This window comes from Oryctolagus cuniculus, chromosome 5 (genome assembly GCF_964237555.1).
Source record: "Oryctolagus cuniculus chromosome 5, mOryCun1.1, whole genome shotgun sequence".
NCBI lineage: Eukaryota > Metazoa > Chordata > Mammalia > Lagomorpha > Leporidae > Oryctolagus > Oryctolagus cuniculus.
This window is the reverse complement of record NC_091436.1, coordinates 38,723,112-38,744,416: the sequence shown is the minus strand read 5'-3', so window position 1 is coordinate 38,744,416 and position 21,305 is coordinate 38,723,112. Positions and strand designations below refer to the sequence as shown.

Sequence of the window (21,305 nt, the reverse complement as noted above, 5' to 3'; positions counted from 1 at the left end):
TTCCACTTTGTACTTGTCCTCTTACCATGATAACACGTTACACATATGTATTTCCTAACCCTACTGTGTATAATTTATGTTTCTTGATCGTATTTCTCAAACATTTTGAGCTTTTGACAGTCTCTTTCATCTTGGCTTCCCATTCAGTTTCTGTTTCTATAGTGAGTAGTGCATTTATTGACACATAGTAGGTACCTGATAGCTACTCATGGTTGAGTGAATTTAGGGTTCTGGAAGACTGAGTCAGGTATTGTAGACTCAAAGTTGTGGGAACAAAATTGTATCAGGAAAAAATGGACAGAATTAACCAGAAAAATTCAAAATGAGGAGACCATGCAGGCCTCTCTGTTGCATAAAACCAGGAAATCAGTGGATCCACAAATAGAAGTGAAAAGCTGAGATCCAGTTAGAGTTCCTACCTGATAGTCTGTAATAGTTAGTATAGAGAAGAAGGTCAATTGGTCTTTGTATTTTAAAAAAGTATTTGTTTATTTTATGTGAGGGGCAGGGAGAGAGGAAGATAGACGGAAAGAGAGAAACTCAGAGCTCCCATCTGCTGGTTTATTCCCCAGATACCCACAAAAGCTGGAGTTGGACCATAATGAAGCCAGGAATCAAAAACTCAATCCAGGTCTCTCATGTGGGTGATGAGGACCTGCCCATGTGAGCCAACATCTGCTACTACCCAGTGTGCACATTTATAGGAAGCTGGAGTTGGGTCAGACCCAAACTCAGGCCCTCCAATTTGGGACACAGACATCCCAAGTAGTATCTTAACCACTGTGCCAAATATCCACCCCAGGGTCTGGATGTTAAGCCACACTGTCCCCTTGTACTTCCTTTGATTTTATAGGTATTGGTCTTATAATGGAGAAACACCAGATTTGAAAAAAAACAAAACACCAATTCTAACAATAGAATGCTATTAAAAGGTATGTACCTCAATAGAGACGAAACAGTACTTCCACAAATGAAATCATATCACTGCCTGTGGCCAGATAGGACCAGCTCAAAATATCAGGGCTGGAGGTGCAGTGGACAGATGTTTTGCATCATCAGTCTCAAGGCCTCCAAGGTCAGTATAGCCTCACTGAAGGACATAGACCCAGAATCACATTCAGGAGGTTGGAGTGCCTTGGGATCACGTTGCTTCGGCTGCACAGGGAGCCTGTGTTTTGTCATTTTCTATGTAAACAAAATGTTTAGACTGGTTTGCTGATAAAAACAAGTCTCCAGAGTTCTTTTTTTTTTTCAGGAAGATAATTTTTCAGGCTTGTCATGTAAAAGGCGGCACAGTATGCAGTTTTCTCAGCACTAAGGAGATAACCAGAACATCATGTAGTCACATCAGTAGCCATTTTTAACCAGGACTTCTTCAAGAAAGCAGGTTGACCTTTTCAGTCCAGGGAACGTGTTCTCATTGCCTAGATATGTGCTTTTTAAAATTACATTGGAAACATCTGTGACCATGATGCATCTGCTGGAATCTCATCCCACCTTCTGAGTAAGGACTTTCCTCCTGTCTTGACCTTACAGATTGTGTGTCACACATGGCCTCTTGCTTAGGATAACGGATGAGTTTCCATTCCTAACTCTTTGTACACTGCTTTGCTGGTGAGGGGGAAATAGCAGTGAGTCACATCCCTAGTAGTCCTTAATGATGCAGTAAATTGCATTTTTGATTTTGTTGTTAGGGTTTGAAGTCGCTATTTGTCCGTTTCTCAAAAACCTTATACTAATCCCCTAGAGACTTGCATCTGGACTGTTCTGTATCGAAGAAGCTGACATCCTTATCCTGAACCCAGCCTGGAGTTGGCAAGCCTGAGACTGTTTCAAAGGAATTGCTGAACCTATATGCCGGAAAGAACCTTGATCAAGGCTCCATAGGGGTTCGCTGTTTCACAACTCTCACATTGAAATTCCTTTCCACTCCCACGGAAGAGAATACTTACTTCTGCCAGCAGGCTCCTGCCAGGGGAACTGGAATTCTGCCCTGTAAATACCCTGAGTAGCAGGGGTGGAAGAGCTTTCTTCTTTCCCCATGCTGCTTGCTCTGGCAGAGGCTTCCGTGTTGGCAGGGGCACCCGCCTCTGCACAGTCTGCTCCGGGACGTGGGGGATTCCTCTTACTTCCAATTACCAGTTTCTTTATATGTGGGAGGACATTTTTTGGCAAGGATTATCCTCTTTTCTTCATGCCTGACTGACAGCACCCTTACTAATTTATTTCTTGGCATTTCTTCTGCATTTGTTAAGACGTCAAAAGGTGCATACGAAGCATTGAGGGGAAGGCAGAATTCACACTCTGGAGCTTCCAATAGGTGTGAGGTTTTGAAAGCTCTCCATGGAATAGTGGGTACAGTGTGGGGTAAGTAAAGGATAGTGGACTGGCTGCTCTGAAAAGCCATCTTTGCATTGTTCCCGGGCCCGGCTCCCCGCTCGCCGCAGCCGCCTCCGCCGCCGCCGCCGCGGACTCCGGCGGCTTTGTCGCCAGAGCCCCCGAACGCCCGCTTTCTCTCGAGTCCGCTGCCTCGGATCCCCGGCGTGCCCCACCATGTCCGACGCGGCCGTGGACACCAGCTCCGAGATCACCACCAAGGACTTGAAGGAGAAGAAGGAAGTGGTGGAGGAGGCGGAGAATGGGAGAGACGCCCCCGCCAACGGCAACGCCAATGAGGAGAACGGGGAGCAGGAGGCGGACAACGAGGTAGACGAGGAAGAGGAGGAAGGTGGCGAGGAGGAAGAGGAAGAGGGCGATGGTGAGGAAGAGGACGGAGACGAAGACGAGGAGGCCGAGGCGGTTACAGGCAAGCGGGCAGCTGAGGATGACGAGGAGGACGACGTGGACACCAAGAAGCAGAAGACCGACGAAGATGACTAGACCGCAAGGCAGAAGGCACCCGTGAACCCGAGGCCGCCGTGACCTTCCACCCTCACTCCGGTCTCCCCCAACGTGGTCACCTCCAAGTAGAGGCCGCCCGCGCCCCTGCGGACGCAGCACTCACGCCCACAAACCCAGTGAATTCGCAACAGGGGAGGGACAGCACCAAACTCCAGGCCCTGCTTTCTTTCTTAAAAGTACTTTAAAAAGGAAAATTTGTTTGTATTTTTTATTTACATTTTATATTTTTGTACATATTGTTAGGGGTCAGCCATTTTTAATGATCTCGGATGACCAGACCAGCCTTCGAGCGTCCTCTGTCCTACTTCTGACTTTACTTGTGGTGTGACCATGTTCATTCTAATCTCAAAGGAGAAAAAAAACCTTGTAAAAAAAGCAAAAACGACAACAAAAAACAATCTTATTCCGAGCATTCCAGTAACTTTTTTTGTGTATGTACTTAGCTGTACTATAAGTAGTTGGTTTGTATGAGATGGTTAAAAAGGCCAAAGATAAAAGGTTTCTTTTTTTCCTTTTTTTGTCTATGAAGTTGCTGTTTATTTTTTTTGGCCTGTTTGATGTATGTGTGAAACAATGTTGTCCAACAATAAACCGGAATTTTATTTTGCTGAGTTGTTCTAACAAAAAAAAAAAAAAAAAAAAAAAAAAAAAAAAAAAAAAAGAGGATAGTGGACCCGATTTGCCTGCCTTCCTGTAAAATTTCCAAAGCCCTTTAGTGGACATTGAATCACAGCATCCTAAACTTGTATGAGGGTAAGATTTGGAAAGTTTGTGTGATCTATTGCCTTCATTTTCCACGTGTGGAAATTGAAGACAAAGATAGTTAAATGACTTGCCCAAAGCCACCTAGCTGGCTATGCTGGAGCACAAGCTAAGATTTTAGTCTTCTCTTGGTCCTGTGTTATTTTCACTATATTGCCATGTTTTCAAATTATCAGGCATTCAAGAAGTATGAGTCGGGTTCTTTCAACATTTCTCTTCTTAGTTTCTTTCTGCATATGATAGAAGAAAACACCTCTGCCCCTACCCCCCCCCCCCCAAATTCTGACAAGCTGTGTAATCATACTGGTTGGTTTGGTTATCATTTTTGCAGCTATATTGAGCTGCTAGGAAAAGGGGTCACTTCAGTAGTCTTCCCCTTTCCCAAGTGGATGGAACCCTTAGCTGAAATGTCAGCCAGCTAAAATGTGTCAAAATCAATCTGTAATTTCAGGCACTGTGCAAAAGTGGTTCCAATTGCCCGCCCTGGACAGTCTGTTCTATTACACTCTCTGAAACATTAATCACAGATTTGTGAAGGCATGCTCAAGAGGAACAGATCTCACAAATTGTTTCTTCAGTGGGAATGAAGATATACACAACTATTGTGAATGAAAGTAGTCCCCCAGATATTTCAGTCTTTCAGGCTCTTATTAAGAGCCTTAAGTGTTCAATTAAGTCATTTAAAAACAAAGTTATCAGTAAGCCTGATATTAGGAAGTAATTTTTAAAATAAAATACGAGGGCTGGTTCCGTGGCTCACTTGGTTAATCCTCCACCTGTGGCGCCGGCATCCCATATAGGCACCAGGTTCTAGTCCAGGTTGCTCCTCTTCTAGTCCAGCTCTCTGCTGTGGCCCAGGAGGGCAGTGGAAGATGGCCCAAGTGCTTGGGTGCCTGCACCCGTGTCGGAGACCAGGAAGAAGCACCTGGCTCCTGGCTTTGGACCAGTGTAGCTCCGGCCATGACGGCCATTTGGGGAGTGAACCAATGGAAGGAAGATCTTTCTCTCTGTCTCTCTCTCTCACTAACTCTATCTGTCAAATAAAATAAAATAAAATAAAATAACATAAGAAAGAACTAAGTTTCTGTCCCTAACAATTACTTCCAGATTCATTGGTCAAATGGAGAAGGTTTTCTGGTAATAATGATAGAACAGGTTGATTACACACTTGCTTGCCTGTGTTATGTTAGGTGTACACAAAGATAACCCAAGCTGGTTCAAAGTCCATTTGAATTTAAAGCAAGTCCTGTGTGACAGATTAAAACACTGAGCCTGTACTGCCATCCTCATTTAAGACCATCACTTTGTGATGGCAGTCTGAAAGAGGGCATGGATCTCCAGCTTGTGTTGCTATTTTAGTGACAAAAACTTCGTACTTTGTTAGCTCTAAGTTTTTCTTTGAAATAAATATGAAAATAGTAAGTCATTGGACATGCTTTACTTAGGAATCGATATGTTTTAATTTTATTCCTCTTAAAGTATCAACTAAACCAACTAAACCTTTAAAACCTTTCATGCTGTTAATGAATAAATTAATGTTACCAGTATTCACTGGACATGGGGCTGGCAGATTCTTAGAAGTAGCAGTGAAACAGGACATAAAATAATTTCAGAAAAACATTTACCATTGGTTTTCTATTTGCTCAGTTTTGTTTATATTCTCATTGGAGCTTTGATAGATTTCTCAGATTCATCTTGGATTCTGTCCGGCTTTTGTTATTGTTGTTAAACTAAGAGTATTCCAAATTTGTGAGATATTGGTTATAAAGAGTAAACTTTCCCAAGGAGAAAGTTGGGCTTTTTGGTTGTTACTCTTTTGGGTTTTATGAAAATGTTTTCTTCTAAAAACCAAATCAGATAATTTAGAAAAGTATAATGAAAGAGATGAGTCAGCAATAACCTCTCTCTCTCCAGATATATGGATTATCCATATTTTAAGGATAACTTTCCTAGTTTAAACATTTTTAAAAATATAAGAATACACACATTTATGTGCTTAAAATGTTTAACAAAAGTGGAGCTACCGAGTCCTTTTTCAACTGCTACCATTAGATTTAATAGTGAAATACTTCCGTATGTAAAAATATCATGAGAATGGAGGTATCTATGTACCCATCACTCAGACAATGTAACATTTAGCTATTTAAAAAAATATTTGGAAACCAAATGAAGATCGTGCAGGCACTGTTGAAGGCTCCTCACCCACAGCTCTACCTCTGTCCTCAGAGTAAGTAGGACCATTACTTTCCTGTGCTTGCATCTGCAGTTATTTGCAGCACGGCCTCATGTATTTAAAAATTTACATGTTTTCCTATTCTATATGTTGTTCACACATTTTGTCATCAGATACTACATTTGTGAATTTAGCCAGCTTGATCTCTGTAGCTCTAGTTGATTATTTGAACTGCTGTGTAGTGTTAGATCACAGAATTACATCATCCACTCCCTGGTGGACAGCTGCTTCATTTCCAGTTTCCCACATTATAAACAATGCTGCAGTGAGCAACTTGTCTCTTTTCATACACATAGATTTCTACATGATTGATATCTGCAAGCAGAATCATAAGTTAAAGGCAACTTCAAGTTTACTAATAATTGCAAGTATGAAGTCTAAAATGCACAGTCTATACCCTGTTAATAAGGATAATTTTTAGTCCATTTTTGCTTTCTGTATTTTGAATTCATGTTGTTGAATAATTACAGGTTTGGTATTAGTCCACTGATTAATTATTCCTTTTGTCAATACATAGCAATCCTTTTCATCCTTACTAATAAATTTTTCCCTTGGGGTCTGTCTTGTATGATATTATCATGCAATACTAGCATCCTTTTATTTAATATTTCTTCTGTTCCATCTTTTTACTTTGTGTCATTTGTGTTTTCACTTTGCATTTCTTTTCTTTAGTGCAATTTGAAAATATTTGGCTTTTAACTATTAAATTTCGGGTTTGGTTTATTATGTTGCTGGCATATTTGGATTCATTCACACCTCTCCATATTGTGTTCTCTTTTGTCGCTCCCCCTCTTCGTGGAGGAACGACACAGGACCCTGCGCTGTTCTTTTGTCTGCTCGGCCCTCCCCGGGTTTGCTGCTGGTTCTTCCCGGGTTGGCTACTGTCCCTTCCACCTCCGTGGAAGGGCGGTTCCCCCTGGCCACATTCCCCACTTCCGCAGGGGAGCGGCACACCGCCGGCCGGCTCTCTCGGGGGCTGCACAGGTGTTCCCCTTAGATGTTCCTGGTGCATGTTGTCTCTCTCCTCCTTTATAGTCCTCTTCCGCCAATCCCAACTCGGCTGCCCACACGCCGAGTACGCTGCTCTCCTCCAATCAGGAGCAGGATCAGCTCCTGGAGGTCATCACTCAAGTTGGCAAGAGGCAGCTGCGTAGAAGCTGTTTTCTCCTCTCCCAGCGCCATATTGTGGGAGAGCAGATGCATAGAATAAGTCTTAATTCCAGTAACTTAGTCTAGTCCGAGTTGCTCCCAGTTGCTCCCCACACTCTTTTCACCAGGCTTTTTTATTCACTTATGTATTGATTGCTTTTTCATAGGGACTCATCTTTTCCTTTTGCTGTTTAGGAAGATACACATTTTTATTATTATAAAGCATAAAAATACTCTTATAGTGAGTATCTCAATGTTTTGAACATTCATTATTAACTAAACCATCTAATGTTAAAGTCACCTGGTAGTGTTACCTCCCTCCTAAATAATAGGACTTCACAATGACGAAATGCTTTTCATCCCCTCTCATCTTTCCTATTATTATTATCTGGCATTTTTTTGCTTCCTCTTGTTTTAAATTTTCTTAAAATCATCTCATTATAATTATTATTTATACTCAATTTTTATTGCTATTTAGTCATTTGTTTTCCATTTTCTTAGTTTTCTATTGCTCTTGTGTTTCCTTTTATTTCATGGTTCAGTTTCCTTCCAACTGAAGTATACCCTTTAGTAGTTGTTTCATTGAAGATCTTTGAGTGTAAACTTGATCTTAGTTTGTTTAAAAATAACTTTATTATGCCCACTATCTTGAACAGTAACTCCTCTGGCCAAGTAATTATAAATGGTTATTTGTCTTCAATATATTGAAGACCCCGCACCCTTTAACTTCTGATTCTGTAAATTTTTTTCAGAAAATATTATTTTACTTATTTGAGAGGTAGAGTTGCAGACAGAGAGAGGCAGAGACAGACAGGTCTTCCATCACTGGTTCACTCTCCAGTGGCTGCAATGGCTGGAGCTGATCCAAAGCCAGGAGCTGTGTGCTTCCTCAGGGTCTCCCACGTGGGTGCAGGTGCCCAAGTACTTAGGTCATCTTCCACTGTTTTCCCAGGCCATTAGCAGAGAGCAGGATCAGAAGAGGAGCAGCTGAAACACAAACTGGTGCCCAAATGGGATGCCGGCGCCACAGGTGAAGGCTTAGCCTACTACGCCACAGTGCTGACCCCAATTCTGTCATTTCTCATAGGAAGTTTGTTCTCAGTCTCATTGTATTTAATCTTTTTGCTATTTTCGAGGTTTTCTCTTTTTTATGTGTTCTCTAATTATATCACATTTTAGTTAAGTATATTTAATTTTTTTCACTCAAAACTTCATCATGATAACTCGTGATTTTCATTATCTTTTTGGATTGCCTCTCTTGCTTTCTGTTGTTTGCTTCAGGAACTTTTTTTTTTTTTTTTTTTTTTTTTTTTTTTTTTTTTTTTTACAGGCAGAGTTAGACTTTGAGAGAGAGAGAGAGAGAGAGAGACAGAGAGAAAGGTCTTCCTTCCGTTGGTTGTTGGTTCACTCCCCAAATGGCCGCTAGGGCTGGTGCGCTGCGCTGATCCGAAGCCAGGAACCAGGTGCTTCCTCCTGGTCTCCCATGCAGGTGCAGGGCCCAAGCACTTGGGCCATCCTCCACTGCACTCCCAGGCCACAGCAGAGAGCTGGACTGGAAGAGGAGCAACTGGGACAGAATTTGGTGCCCCAACCGAGACTAGAACCTGGGGTGCCAGTGCCGTAGGTGGAGGACTAGTCAAGTGAGCCACGGCACCGGCCGTGCTTCAGGAACTTTTAATTGGCGAATTTGGACCCTTGGTGCAAACCACTGTGTCTCTTTCCTACCTTCCAGTTCTTTATTCCTGGTGTTTTCCTAAAAGGCATCCTCAATGCACCACAACCATCCCTGGCAATGACTAATCTGCAGCACATGCTACCCTCTGAGCTTTGATTTAGTGGTATCTTTATTCATTCTACAAATTCCTTTTCAATACATCAGTTCTTCTTCCTTAGTGTTATGTTCTTGTCCTTTCTAGTTCTTCCTTTATTAATGTACCAGTTTTAAACTCTCAGTCACCTCCTGTTGTCGCTTCTTCTTGGGATTGTGAATCCTGCTGTTTGGGGAATCTTCTGACTCTTTTTCCTGGTGACAGTTTATCTCTTCTGCTTTTTTTAAAAAAATTGTATTTATTTATTTTTAAATTCTCTGTTCACCCTTAAACCGAGACCATTTTCTTTTGTGAGCCCATCTTTATCTGGGACTGAGTTATGACTATTTCAGCAGAGCTACTTCATGTTTACTTCTGCTGGATTTTTATTTTTTCATCAGTCCAGAATCAAATTTTTTTATTGTGATTTTGTGTCTGAAGAAGATTTTTATACCTCATGAAGAGTCAATTTGGATTCTGTCTCACCGCAGTCTTAGAGCCACAGGCAAAGAAAAGCTGCCTTATCATTTCACTGTGCGAGGGATTAAAGTTTCCTTGTCGCCTTTCTGCACGCTTGACATTCTAGGGCCTAGGATCTGTGCAAAGCTTCCAAGTACAGCCCCTGCCTTGTGTGGCCTATGTGTCATACCAGCTGATGCCACACAGATATGACAGAAGCAAAATAAACAAAACCTAGCCGTTGGATGGTGGGACCTAATTCCAGTGCTGGCCTTCCCCTGGAATGTCTTGCCACTATGTAAAATTACTCTTTTTGGCTTTGAGTGGCTCTTCATAAGTAGGGATTGGGGAACATTTCCTTTAATCAGAACTCAGCTATGCGTACGGCATGTTTGCTGTTATAGTCATTCCTCATTTCTATGCATTTCTAGCAATGAGGTCCATCTTAACTCAGTGCCCCTCACTGTGTCCAGGTGTCATGGTTTTTTAGTATCTCTTTTTTTACCTTACCTATATGGTGGGCATGTTGTTGACGATAAGTTTATTTTTTGTCTTCATAGTATTTCTTTGTTCAGTTGAACCATTGATTAATTACTCATTCCTATTGAAGATTATTTTGGTCATTTCTGTTTTTTCCAGTATATTAAGCAATTCTGCAATCAGGAAACTTGTACATGTATTTTTATTAGCTGTTGGATAATTTTTCATACTAAATCTTTGGAAAGGGAATCCTTGGATCTAAGGTTGTCCACATTTTAAAGGATTAGATTGGTATTACAAGAATGTTCTGAAAGCTGGTTCCTGTTATACCTCCAGCACCACATTTGTTCCAATAAAAAAATTATCTCACTCCTTCAATTAGCATTTTCTTATTACTAAAATTGTGTATTTGTGAGCTTTTTCAAAAATTTTTTTCTTCTGTAAATGCCTGTTTATGTCCTGTTGTTTCATTGTAGTTTTTTTAACCATTGATTTCTAAGAATTCTTTAAGTAGTACAGATAATATATTTTGCCTGTCATATAAATTTTGATTTTTTTCACTGTTTATTCTTTGTGTTCTAGATTTGAGTAGATTGTCTTTATCTTTTAGGAGTTTAATTTTTTATATTCATAGTAAAAAAAAATCTTAATGCAATTAAATAGTTATATTGATATGAATATAAAGCTCTATAAAGAAGAAATTTATAAAATACTTTTATGAGAAACATTCTAACTTACCATCAAGGTAATTCATATAATAAGCAAATGCATTATGCAAAAATAGCATTTCCAAAATACAAGGAAAAATTTTATACATTTAAAATAATTAAAACTGAAAACTTGAAGGTGAAACAGCAATTTTCAAGAAACAAAAATTGAAACACTATGTATCTGATGGAGAGATGATAACTTTGTGTAAAAAAAATGAGAATTGATTGAGTAAAAATAGGACAACAATTGAGACTCTAACTCTAAATGAAAAAAGTTTAGGAACCACGATTTATTGAGTAGAAATTACGAGGGAGTTATTATTAACAGATAAGATCTACAAAACTTTATTGTACATATGAGAATTACTTGGGATTCCAATTTTAACTAAGCTATTTTTTTATTTCATCATTCAGTAAACATATGAGTTACCTGCTGTGTTCCAAAAAGTTTGTAATAACTTTGGCTTATTAGATCGATTCTTATGAAATTACTGCTATTTAGTCACATTTGACCTGCAGCAATTTCATTCGGTTCAACTTCATGCCAACTTAGTCTGATTCTTTTCTCCCTACTTCCTGTTTACTCTACCCCAGCTACTAGGAAGGATCCAGACTGTTTCCCACCTCAAGATTTTCCCAAGTCTTGTCTTTTCCAGAACCTGACTCTATCAGTTATCTGTGTCTTTCTATACCTTCAGTATTTTCCTTTCTTTTTGGTTTCCATCTTTCAGTATATAACATAGCATACATTTTCTACCCTCCCCTCCTTCCTCTCTTCCTCCCTTCCTTCCTTCTCCCAGTCTCAATTTGTTTTTCTTACTGTAAGTCTATCCAGTTATCTTCCTGTGGGAAAATATTGCTGAAACAAAAGAGAAATATAATGTGCATACATTTTAAACAATCTATGACAGTCTGAAAGAATTTCTATCCTAGGTTTTCAGTTTATCTAATTTTTGCAGAAAGTTGATATACAAAGTTTATTAGAAGTACATGTTAGATGATGTGAACTATTCCTATGTTTATTAGAAATTTTATTATCTAGTTTCTTCTTAAGTCATTGTAAATATAACCTATTTAACGTCTCTGTATGTACACAAAAGCCTCTCTTCATCTTTTTCTCCACTCCCTCTTTTACTGTAGTTTACTGTCTCTTTTACTGTATTTAAAGATCACCCTCCATCTTCTACGTTTGTAGAAGCTTAATTTGATATTATTTTTTATCACTGTCAGTCCTGCTTCTGACTTTTTATCTGGAAGTACAGCAGCACCAGTAGAAATCACTTGGGAAAAACATGGATAGATGCTAGCATCCTCCTCCATGGTGAGAAATGCCTCACATGGAACTGCATTAGTGTTCACCAATTACTAAATTGAACTTAGTTGATAAGTTTAATAAGATACTCATGTAACTAATTTTGAAGACAGTAGATCACAAGTTTTTTTTTTTTCTTCCAGTTGTTCAGATGGAATGTATAAGCAGAGAGGATAGCACCAAGTAAATTCTAGATACTGTAATGATGACTTCATTATTATTATTTTGATAAATGGTATTCAGAAGTAGTTTTTTTTTAAACTGTGAGAGATTTTTTCCCTGATAGTTTACAGTGATGATCATTTGTATAATCAGAATGTTTTTGGAAGAAGCAAATTATTATATGCTTAAAATTACAGAATTTTGATTGAAAAATATAATCATAGGTAGCAAGTATTTATATATTTTTACTGTGGGAAAATATGGATCATTCTAAGGCCTTTGAGTAAACCCTCTTCCTTTCAGAAACTTAAGAATTGCTCTTAGCACTTTATTTTGACTACTGTGGCAGTTTTGATCTCTCTCTCTCTTTCTCTCTCTTAAGATTTGTTTTTTTGAAAGTGTTACAGAGAGAAAGAGAGAAGGAGATCTTAGATCTACTGGTTCTCTCTCCAGATTGCTAAAGCCAGTGAGTCAGCAGTTTCATCCAGATCACTCATACGGGGGGCAGGGGCCCAAACACTGGGGCCATCTTCTGCTGCTTTTCCCAGGCCATTAGCAGGGAGCTGGATCAGAAGTGGAGCAGCAAGGATGCTAACTGGTGCCCATATGGGATGCTGCCATCACAGGCAGCGGCTTTACACAGTAACGCCAGCCCTGATTTGATATCTTCTTACAGTTCATTTTCCATGAGTTGATTTTATGTCATGGTGGGAGAGTCATTGTAACTGAGCATGAGAAAAATGTGCATTCATATCTGGGTGAACACTTAAATCCCTTTCCTCAAGCAACTGGATTCCTCAGAGCTGCTGGGAAAATGGTACAACTTTATGGATTGGTGCCATTGTGTGATCCTAGTTTCAATCCTGAGTATGCTTCCACTGCTGCTCAGCCCACACCCTCTTCCCTGCTGGCTTTCCCCCTGGTCCCTCTGGTTGTCTAATCCTCTCCACGCTCATGGTAATGTGCAGCCTCTAATCCAGGTGAGAGATACTGCACACAGTGAACTCCTCACTCAGTTGCTTCTCTATGTGTTGAATGAGCTCACATGAAATGGCCAATGTTTTATTGCTTTTAGACTAGAAAAATCAGCACTACCATCTACCTGAAGCAAATTCAAACTGATTTCCATCCTCTGTTATTCCTGACATCTGGGAATAGATGACCTTCTTCTGCAATGTTAGTACTATCTCCACAGGAACCCAAAAATTGCTTCCCACCCAGAATCTGTCTCCCTCAGAATCTTGTCTTTTCGCATCTTCAATATCTAACTTTTCTCCTTGGCTGCTTTCCATTACCATATAATATAGCCAAGTCTTTTTCTGTCTTGTTTATGTATGACTTTTAAAAATGTATAAAATGTACCACATGTATGAGGAGAAATATAAAATGTGTATGAAGTTTAAAGAAGAATAATAGTTTGACAAACATTACCCAGCTTAAAACCAGACCATTTCTAAAGGCTTTACGTGCCCTGATTCCTTCTTCCTCCCTCCCCCAAACAGTGTCTAGAATTTTCTATGTACTTCCTCATGCTTTTCTTTATAGTTTAATCCATGTATGCATCCCTTCCAAATATTTTGTTCAGTCTCATATGTTTTCCATGTAAGTGGAATCTCTATTCAAGACTATGCATTTTGTCTGTGAGAGTAGCTTCTTGGGTCCCCCAGTGTGTATGAGATTAATCTTTGAGCACATGTGTGGTGGTCGTTTTCTCTCATCCAGTTCCTGTTCTCCAGACACACTGTCATAAACTCTATACCTGATGCACAATGCCCTGAATTCCAAGCAAGGTAACTTCACTTCTCAGTTTTTACTCGGTGGAAATAGTTTATTTACTTTCCGTTTGTCAGCCTTATTGCCAGAAACTAAATTCTTTCATCTTAAATAGAAAAACCAATCTTCTCTCCTTAATCATTTTTATCCCTCTCTAATGATCTGTCATTCTCGTTTCCTTCAAGATTAAAATCTTAGAGCAATTCCTACTGACTGTATCTGTCTTAGCTTACCACACAGGCCTTATTTGATCTAAGATTAAGATTAAGCAGGAGAGGGAGAAAGAGATCTTCCAGCTTCTAGTTTATCTCAGAAAGCCCATAACAGCCAGGGCTAGGCCAGGCTGAAGCCAGGGATCAAGAACTCCACACTCCTCTCTCTGTGGGTGGCAAGAACCCAAGTACTTGGTTCCTCATCTGCTGCTTTCTGGGCATATCAGCATGAAACTTGTTTGGGAGCACAGAGCAGCCAGGACTCTAACCAGGTACCTCATGATATCCCAAGTGATAGCTTAACCCACTGTGACTCAATACCCAACCCCCCCATTTGAACTTTTTATGGTTGACTGCTCTATGTTTTAAATTTTCTCTTTGCTAAATGTGAAACGCAAGCCTTAACGAGAAGTTAGTCTAGTTTTCTTGGTTTTGAGCACATTGTGCCTGATTTTAATGTGGACTTCTTTTATTTTCATTTGGATAAAGCAAAGGCTCCACTACATAATTTAAATGGCTCCTATAATTATAAATGGGCTCTGGAAGTCTGCTGGTGCTGTAATAGCCTATGTGGATGAGCAGGTGGGAGAAGATAGATAATCTTGACCTTGATTCTGAAAATGCTTAAATATATTTTAAGTACCTTCTGAAAGATAGTGAGAAGAGAATAAAAAATTGGAAGAAATGTAGCCTAATGTTTTCATTGTTATTCAGAGACTCATTGGAATATAGTTCAGAATTAGGATTGTGGAATAACACATTTTTGGCAATAGGATTAGTAGCTTCTCATTCAGACAAGAATCTTGCTATAGTAGGATTTTAATAGTCAGAAGGTAAATTTTGTCTGCATTTACAAAGTTCAGCAGAGAGGGTTAAAACAGTAAACTAGGTTTTCAAAACCCAAACACTTGTTTTCTCAATTGTCTCTCTCCAGGATAATTATGTGAATAATTTAATATCATTGATCCTTGTTCTTTTGTACCCAGTCCATGAAGGTACATGATTTGGTTGATACCATAAGTGTCTACTATATGTGAAGCACTGATTGGTGCAATAAATTCATAGATAGATAGTAAGAGAGAGTGTTTAAATTGCCCCCAACCTACATGAAAAAGAAGATCATAATTAGACAAGTAATTTTTGTGGAGAATCAGATTACAGGTGAAATTTAAGAAATAGGAAAAGCATACAAGGATATTTCACGAAGTTCATGGGAAACAGAATTAAAATGTAAATGTATCTCAGTGCAAAAAATTGAAATTCATGCCTATTAAGAGCCTTCAAAAAGTTTGTGGAAGATGCATGTTATGAAAAAATTATGCATGGATTTCAAAATGTTTTTGCACCAAAATAAGCTTATCTTTTAATTCCATTTTCCCACAAAATTTTTGAAGTAAACTTGTAATAAAGGATCATATGAAGGGAACTTAACACTCCCAGCTTTGAAATTTATTTGCAGTTCAAGTGGGTTAAGAGATTGCATCTCAAACTTGACCTCTGCATGTTCTGTCCTCTCTCTTTCTTATTATTATATGCGTGATGTATCATTTACATGTCTTCTATATCCTAACATTTGTGATAAATGCAGTTCCCTTATGAAACCTGTTTTAAGTACTTATTATGCTCCAACCACAAAGTGTGGGACATACCAAGATTGACGAGACTTGGTGTAACATTTCAGAATCGTCAGGTGTGGAAATGTTCACGGTACTCCTGGAGTAGTACTAAAAGTGCCCCATAGTACATGATATTATTGGGGCCCAAACACAGGAGTTATGAACCTTGACTGGTCAAGCAGAGCAGCCTAGGACGATAGCATTCTTAGTTTTCTGCCCAGGTGGACATTTTTCCTGGTATTTTTTCTCCAACCATACCCAGGGAGGGAGAAAGTCTATGATCAGTTTCCACCTACATCTGTGAGTATTTCAGTCATTACTCCTGCCTACCCTATATTCAATCCTGGCCTACTCCTTCCTACTTTCTTTGATCTCTGTAGTCTCAAGATGGCCCCAAGGGGCAGAATAGGCTTGGCACATGTTGTAGCCCAGACAGGATGTGAGGATCAGAAAGCAAAGATAGTAGCATGTGAAAAGTCAGGGAAACTAAAGACACATGAGACATGTAGAAAGCATTAAGAAATATACAAGAATTGAGCATAGATAGTGCATATGGAGAAAAGGTAGGCAGTGGAGTTGGCAAGAAAAGCACGGTCCACATTATGAAGGACTGTGCTCCTATGTGCTTTACTAACAGATTTAGAGGTTAATATGTAGACTTTCAAGTAGTGGAGTGACAGGAAGACTTGTATAGTGTATGCATACTACTTCACTAATTTGATGGGCTCTCAATGGAAGTCACTGATTGGGACAGTGCCCAGACCTCCTTTCAGGAGAAAATCTGCTACAGGAGTTAGCTGACCCACAGGTACAGGTGACAGCATCTGATCACCATAGCATTTCCTCTGGGCCACATTCTCCTGGGCAGCTCCCAGCCAGTGACAAAGCAAGATGGCATGGTTGGGTTGGGCCAGTGATGCCCCACATGGGGTGGGCACTGTTTGCTTCGCTGTCTCAGAGCCACATGCCACTAAGGCTCCTCCCACTCAGTAGTTCTTTCTTTTTACTTTTTCTGGGTGGTCTGATGCTTTCCTTTTCTTTTCCTGTGTCGTCTTGTCTTCTCTTTGTCTTTCAGAGGCATGTCTCCTAATAATCTGCTTCTAATTCTGTCTTGACAGCTGTTTCCCAGATGACATGAACTGACACGTGATTCCTCAAAGCCTATTTTTAGATTTTAGTATTTATCATTAAGTGGTTATTTAGGTTTTACCATTTAAACAAGCTAATGCCAAGTTTTTCACCCAAGCTTTCTGGGTCTCACAGCCTCCTAGGGGACAGTGTGGAGGCAGCAGCCTTGCTTAGTTCTACTTAGTAATGTATTTCTACAGCCTGTCTGTGGCAGAATTGGCTCAGGTTCAAAGAGCTGATGGACAAGAAGTGGTTCAGACAAAGTTTTTTTGGCTGTCATTCTTATAATATGAAGTATTTTGATATCTCATGACTAGCAGGTGGTTAGATAAAAGGAGAGGATAATTCAGACTCTTAAAAGCTGGTGGCCTAGCATTTGAGAGGCCAGCATTAATTAAAGCCAATCATTGTGTGATTTTTGAGTGGTTTTTCTCTGCAGAATGTTATACTTATCTTTCTCTCTCTTTTTTTTTCAATAATACATTGTTTAGTACAAATAATGAATGGTGTTCTGGATGATGGTTATAATCGTCAAATATTGGAAAAGTGTGGAAGTTAATTTTCAGTTTTTAGTATATCCTGTTTATTGAAGTTTATATAATATGCCTGTAACAGCAAAAGGGCATGCTACATTGAATGCTAGATGGCATAGCATGTATTTTGAAATAAAATAAAACACTAGGTTGCCTATCATGCATTTTGAAATGAAAAAAAGTATATTTGGGTTAAGTTGTAGAATCGAGCTTTATTTTATCTCCTGGATCTTGGGTGTTCCTGCGATCAAAGTGCCTTTGTGAGTGCTCTGAGCGGGAATTCCCTGGGTGGTCCAGATGATTTAGGGTGGAGCAGAAGGCTAAGCTCATGATTTTGGCTCTGCTGCTTTGCTCTCATCTTACACATGAGAGACTCTTCAGTAAGAGACAACTAAAAGGCCAAAAAAATTCAAATGGATTCAAAACCTGTGGCGTTATGTAAGAGTCTTTAACTTTTGCACTACAAAAGTACCTTTTAAGTTCAGATGATCTCACTGCAATTGTGGGCACTTTCTAGAAAGTTCACATTTAGAGGAGTTAGTTAAATGTGAAATGAACCACGTAAAGAAAAATCCTGTGTCTCTGTGATATTGTCTGGTATTCATACTGCTGTGAGTCTGTTTGGTGAAAGTATCTCACATAATATCATACTTTTGTAGTATTTGGAACCCAGGTGCAAGGGAGGCATTTCTCTTGCTGAGTGTGGTAGATCCCTCGTTTAAACCAAGCCAAGTGATAAACAAGGCAAGAAAGATTTCTTCAGAAGCCAAGTGAAATGTTAATGAACTTATGTCTTAAATCTGATAAGATTGAATTTGGGGGATATGACCTTCTAATTTAATTAAGAATAACTTATTATCATTATCCTAGTTCTGAAGAAACCACTGTGAATTGTAGACTCGGCTATTAAGGGAGGCTAGCTTCTGAAAGAGCAAGTTTGGAAAATCAGTGTGGTGTCTCTCACTGAGAGATATTCCAGGCTTATTCTGACTATGGTTGACTGTGTTGGAATGAGTGGGATGGGGCTCTACAGCAAGGCAGTGCCATTTTTAACACTGTGAGTTCTTAAAATCTCATATGTACAGAAATTGTGCAAGTATCATATAAAGAACCGTTTTCCCAAACCACTTGAAAGGAATTCACCCTCACTTTCAACTACTTTACTGTCCATTTCTTATGAACAAAGAAATTCCCTATGTAGCTACAACACATATAAATTATCAGACTCACAACACTAATATTAATGTATTGCTACCACGTAATCCTCAGACTATGCTCAAATTATATCAATTTCCCAATAATATCTTTGACAGCAAAAGGACCCAGTTAAGAATCATGTGTTGGGTTGAGGGGTCATTTCTCTGTATTCTTTATCACTCTGGAAGGATTCCTGTCTTTTCCCGACGGTCATGAACTTGGCTCTCAGTTACTTTTGTAGCGTGTCTCCTGGTGTGGTTTTATCTGATGCTTCTTTACTAGTGGATTCAGTTTGACAGGAGAATCACAGAAGTGGTGCCATATTCTCATTGTGTGAGCTAGTGTATGATTTCTAAAATAGATGTTAACTTTGCTTCCTGGATGAAGGAGTATCTGCCATCATAAAGTTTCAGATTGTTGTCCATTAATTATTAGGTATGTTTGCAGATGACATTTTGAGTTTTTGTTAATATCTCATTCCTTCTTATACTTTTTAAATGATTTATTTATTTATTTATTTATTTGAAAGTCAGATTTACAGAGAGGTAGAGGCAGAGAGACAGAGAGAGAGAGAAAATGAATCTTCATCTGTTGGTTCATTCTCCAAATGACTGCAATGGCCAGAGCTGGGCTGATCCGAAGCCAGGAGCTTCCTTTGGGTCTCCCACATGGGTGCAGGGGCTCAAGGACTTGGGCCATCCTCCACTTCTTTCCCAGGCCATAAGCAGAGAGCTGGATGGGAAGTGGAACAGCCAGGACTTGAACCGGCACCCATATGGGATGCCAGCACTGCAGGCAGTAGCTTTACCCAGTCTCAGTCAACAGTACAGCAGTGCTCGATTCTTCTCCGTTTCCCTCTGCCTAGAATCAGTCCCTGTGTCCTGTGGGCTGTTCTGCTGTTTTCAGCATCTCCTATCATAACTGTAGTCATGGCCACCAACCTCTCCCTTGGCCATTTCTCGTTTCTAGCCTTACCACTTTCTGATCTGTTATCCTTACAGCTACCAGAGGCATGGCTGCCTCTCACATCATGTCGCCAACCTGCTTAAACAAACTTAACAAATCACCTCTCCAACCTCATCTTGTGCTGCTCAGCCTGCACTCAATGTGCAGACATTTTGGCTTTCTTTCTGTTCCTGGAATTTAACTTACTGCTGCCTTAGAGCTTTTCAGCATCATCTTCTTAGAATATCATTGTCATCACTCTTCCAGATAGGATCTCTGAATCTTCACACTAGAACAAATGCTCACCAATGACTATGGTTTGGGGACTAGTTTCTGTTCTATATCATAGCTATTTATTATATACTTGAAGGAGAATTTCCATGGAAATTACTTAGTATGGAATAATGGTTTAACTTAATTTACTATAAAGAAAACAACAAGAAAATTTTGTTTCCAATTGCTTCCAAAATAAAAGTCTTAATAAAAGCCAATGTAATCATGACACTGAGAATATAAAAGGGAGTAAGAGCTGCAATATGTAGAAAATATTTTCTGTATGAAACTTCAAAATGCTGGAAGATAAAGAAACTCTCAAAGTATTATTGTTGCCAAATTATTACTAGTTTCATTTTTAAAGGACTGGTCTCTATAAAAATGATGAATTTTTTAAAAGTACATGTAAATATATAATTCCTCACGTGTACATAATGCATTCCAGTGTACTAGGTTGTGTGCATGCATTATCTCTCTTGAAACTCACATCTTCCCAAGAACAGAGAAGTTAAACGACTTGTGTAACATCACTTGGCTAAGTTGGTTTTGTGGACTGCACTTCATCCACTGAGAGTATGCTATGTATCAGGTACTATGCTAGGAACCTGTAAATACAGATGATCCCTTTGAGTCTATAATCTATAGATGAGACATTTGATAAGATATAATGTGTGGTTGAAGGAAAAATATTCCTTCATTGGCCTAGGAACATACTGAACTTCCAAAGAAACCTTTGGGTATGAAATACAAGAGAAAGGAAGAATCAGTCTCCAGCATACTCACTCAAAGTGAGTAAATTTTAGGGGTATTGTAAATAATTTATTGTTTTGTAGGTAATCTGCTGAGGAGAACTGACAGTGCTTCACTAACACCCTACCCAAAATGTTATGTGCTGTGGGAGGACTTGCCACAGGGGAGGTAGGAGGAAAGGCATCACTCTGGCGAAGAGTGCCAGGGAGTTAGGGACCACAGTGGAAAGAGAAAGAGGTGGGGCCAGCACCATGGCTCATTTGGTTAATCCTCTGCCTGAGGCACTGGCATCCCATAAGGGCACCAGGTTCTAGTACTGGTTGCTCCTCTTCCAGTCCAGCTCTCTGCTGTGGCCCGGGAAGGCAGTGGAGGGTGGCCCAAGTGCTTTAGCCCTCTACCCGCATGGAAGACCAGGAGGAAGCACCTGGCTCCTGGCTTCAGATCGGTGCAGTGCCAGCCGTTGCGGCCATTTGGGAGAGATCCAATGGAAGGAAAACCTTTCTTTCTGTCTCTCTCACTGGCTATAACTCTACCTGTCAAATAAATAAATAAATAAAAAGAAAGAGAGAGAGAGAGAAAGAAAGAGGTTAGGGTTTTCTTCTTTTTGTCAAGCACATCACAATTCTTGGAGGAGTTGGAAAGATGAGCAGAGGGAAGCTGAACACTTCCCTGTGTACTCAGTAGAGACTAAATATCGATATTCAAGGGATCATTGTTGTAGTGTAGCAGGTTAAGCCACCACCTGAGACAACGGCATCCCCTATGGGCACTGGTCCAAGTCCTGGCTGCTGCACTTCTGATCCAACTCCTTGCTAATAGCCTGGGAAAGCTGCAAAAGATGGCCCAAGTACTTGGGACACTGCACCCACATGGGAGACCTGTAAGAAGCTCCTGGCTCCTGG

The 21,305-nt window shown here is 39.8% G+C and overlaps 2 protein-coding genes across 4 annotated transcripts in view; both read left to right on the top strand.

The window, feature by feature from the left end:
* TMEM200A (transmembrane protein 200A) overlaps nt 1-21,305 on the top strand; it is an 89,315-nt gene that overhangs the window by 30,499 nt on the left and 37,511 nt on the right. The gene's annotated exons all lie outside the window — the stretch shown is intronic.
* LOC100341875 (prothymosin alpha-like) lies at nt 2,389-3,512 on the top strand. The gene has a single exon (XM_002714815.5). It carries the CDS (start codon nt 2,554-2,556, stop codon nt 2,878-2,880), a length of 327 nt encoding a protein of 108 aa, XP_002714861.2. The 5' UTR covers nt 2,389-2,553; the 3' UTR covers nt 2,881-3,512.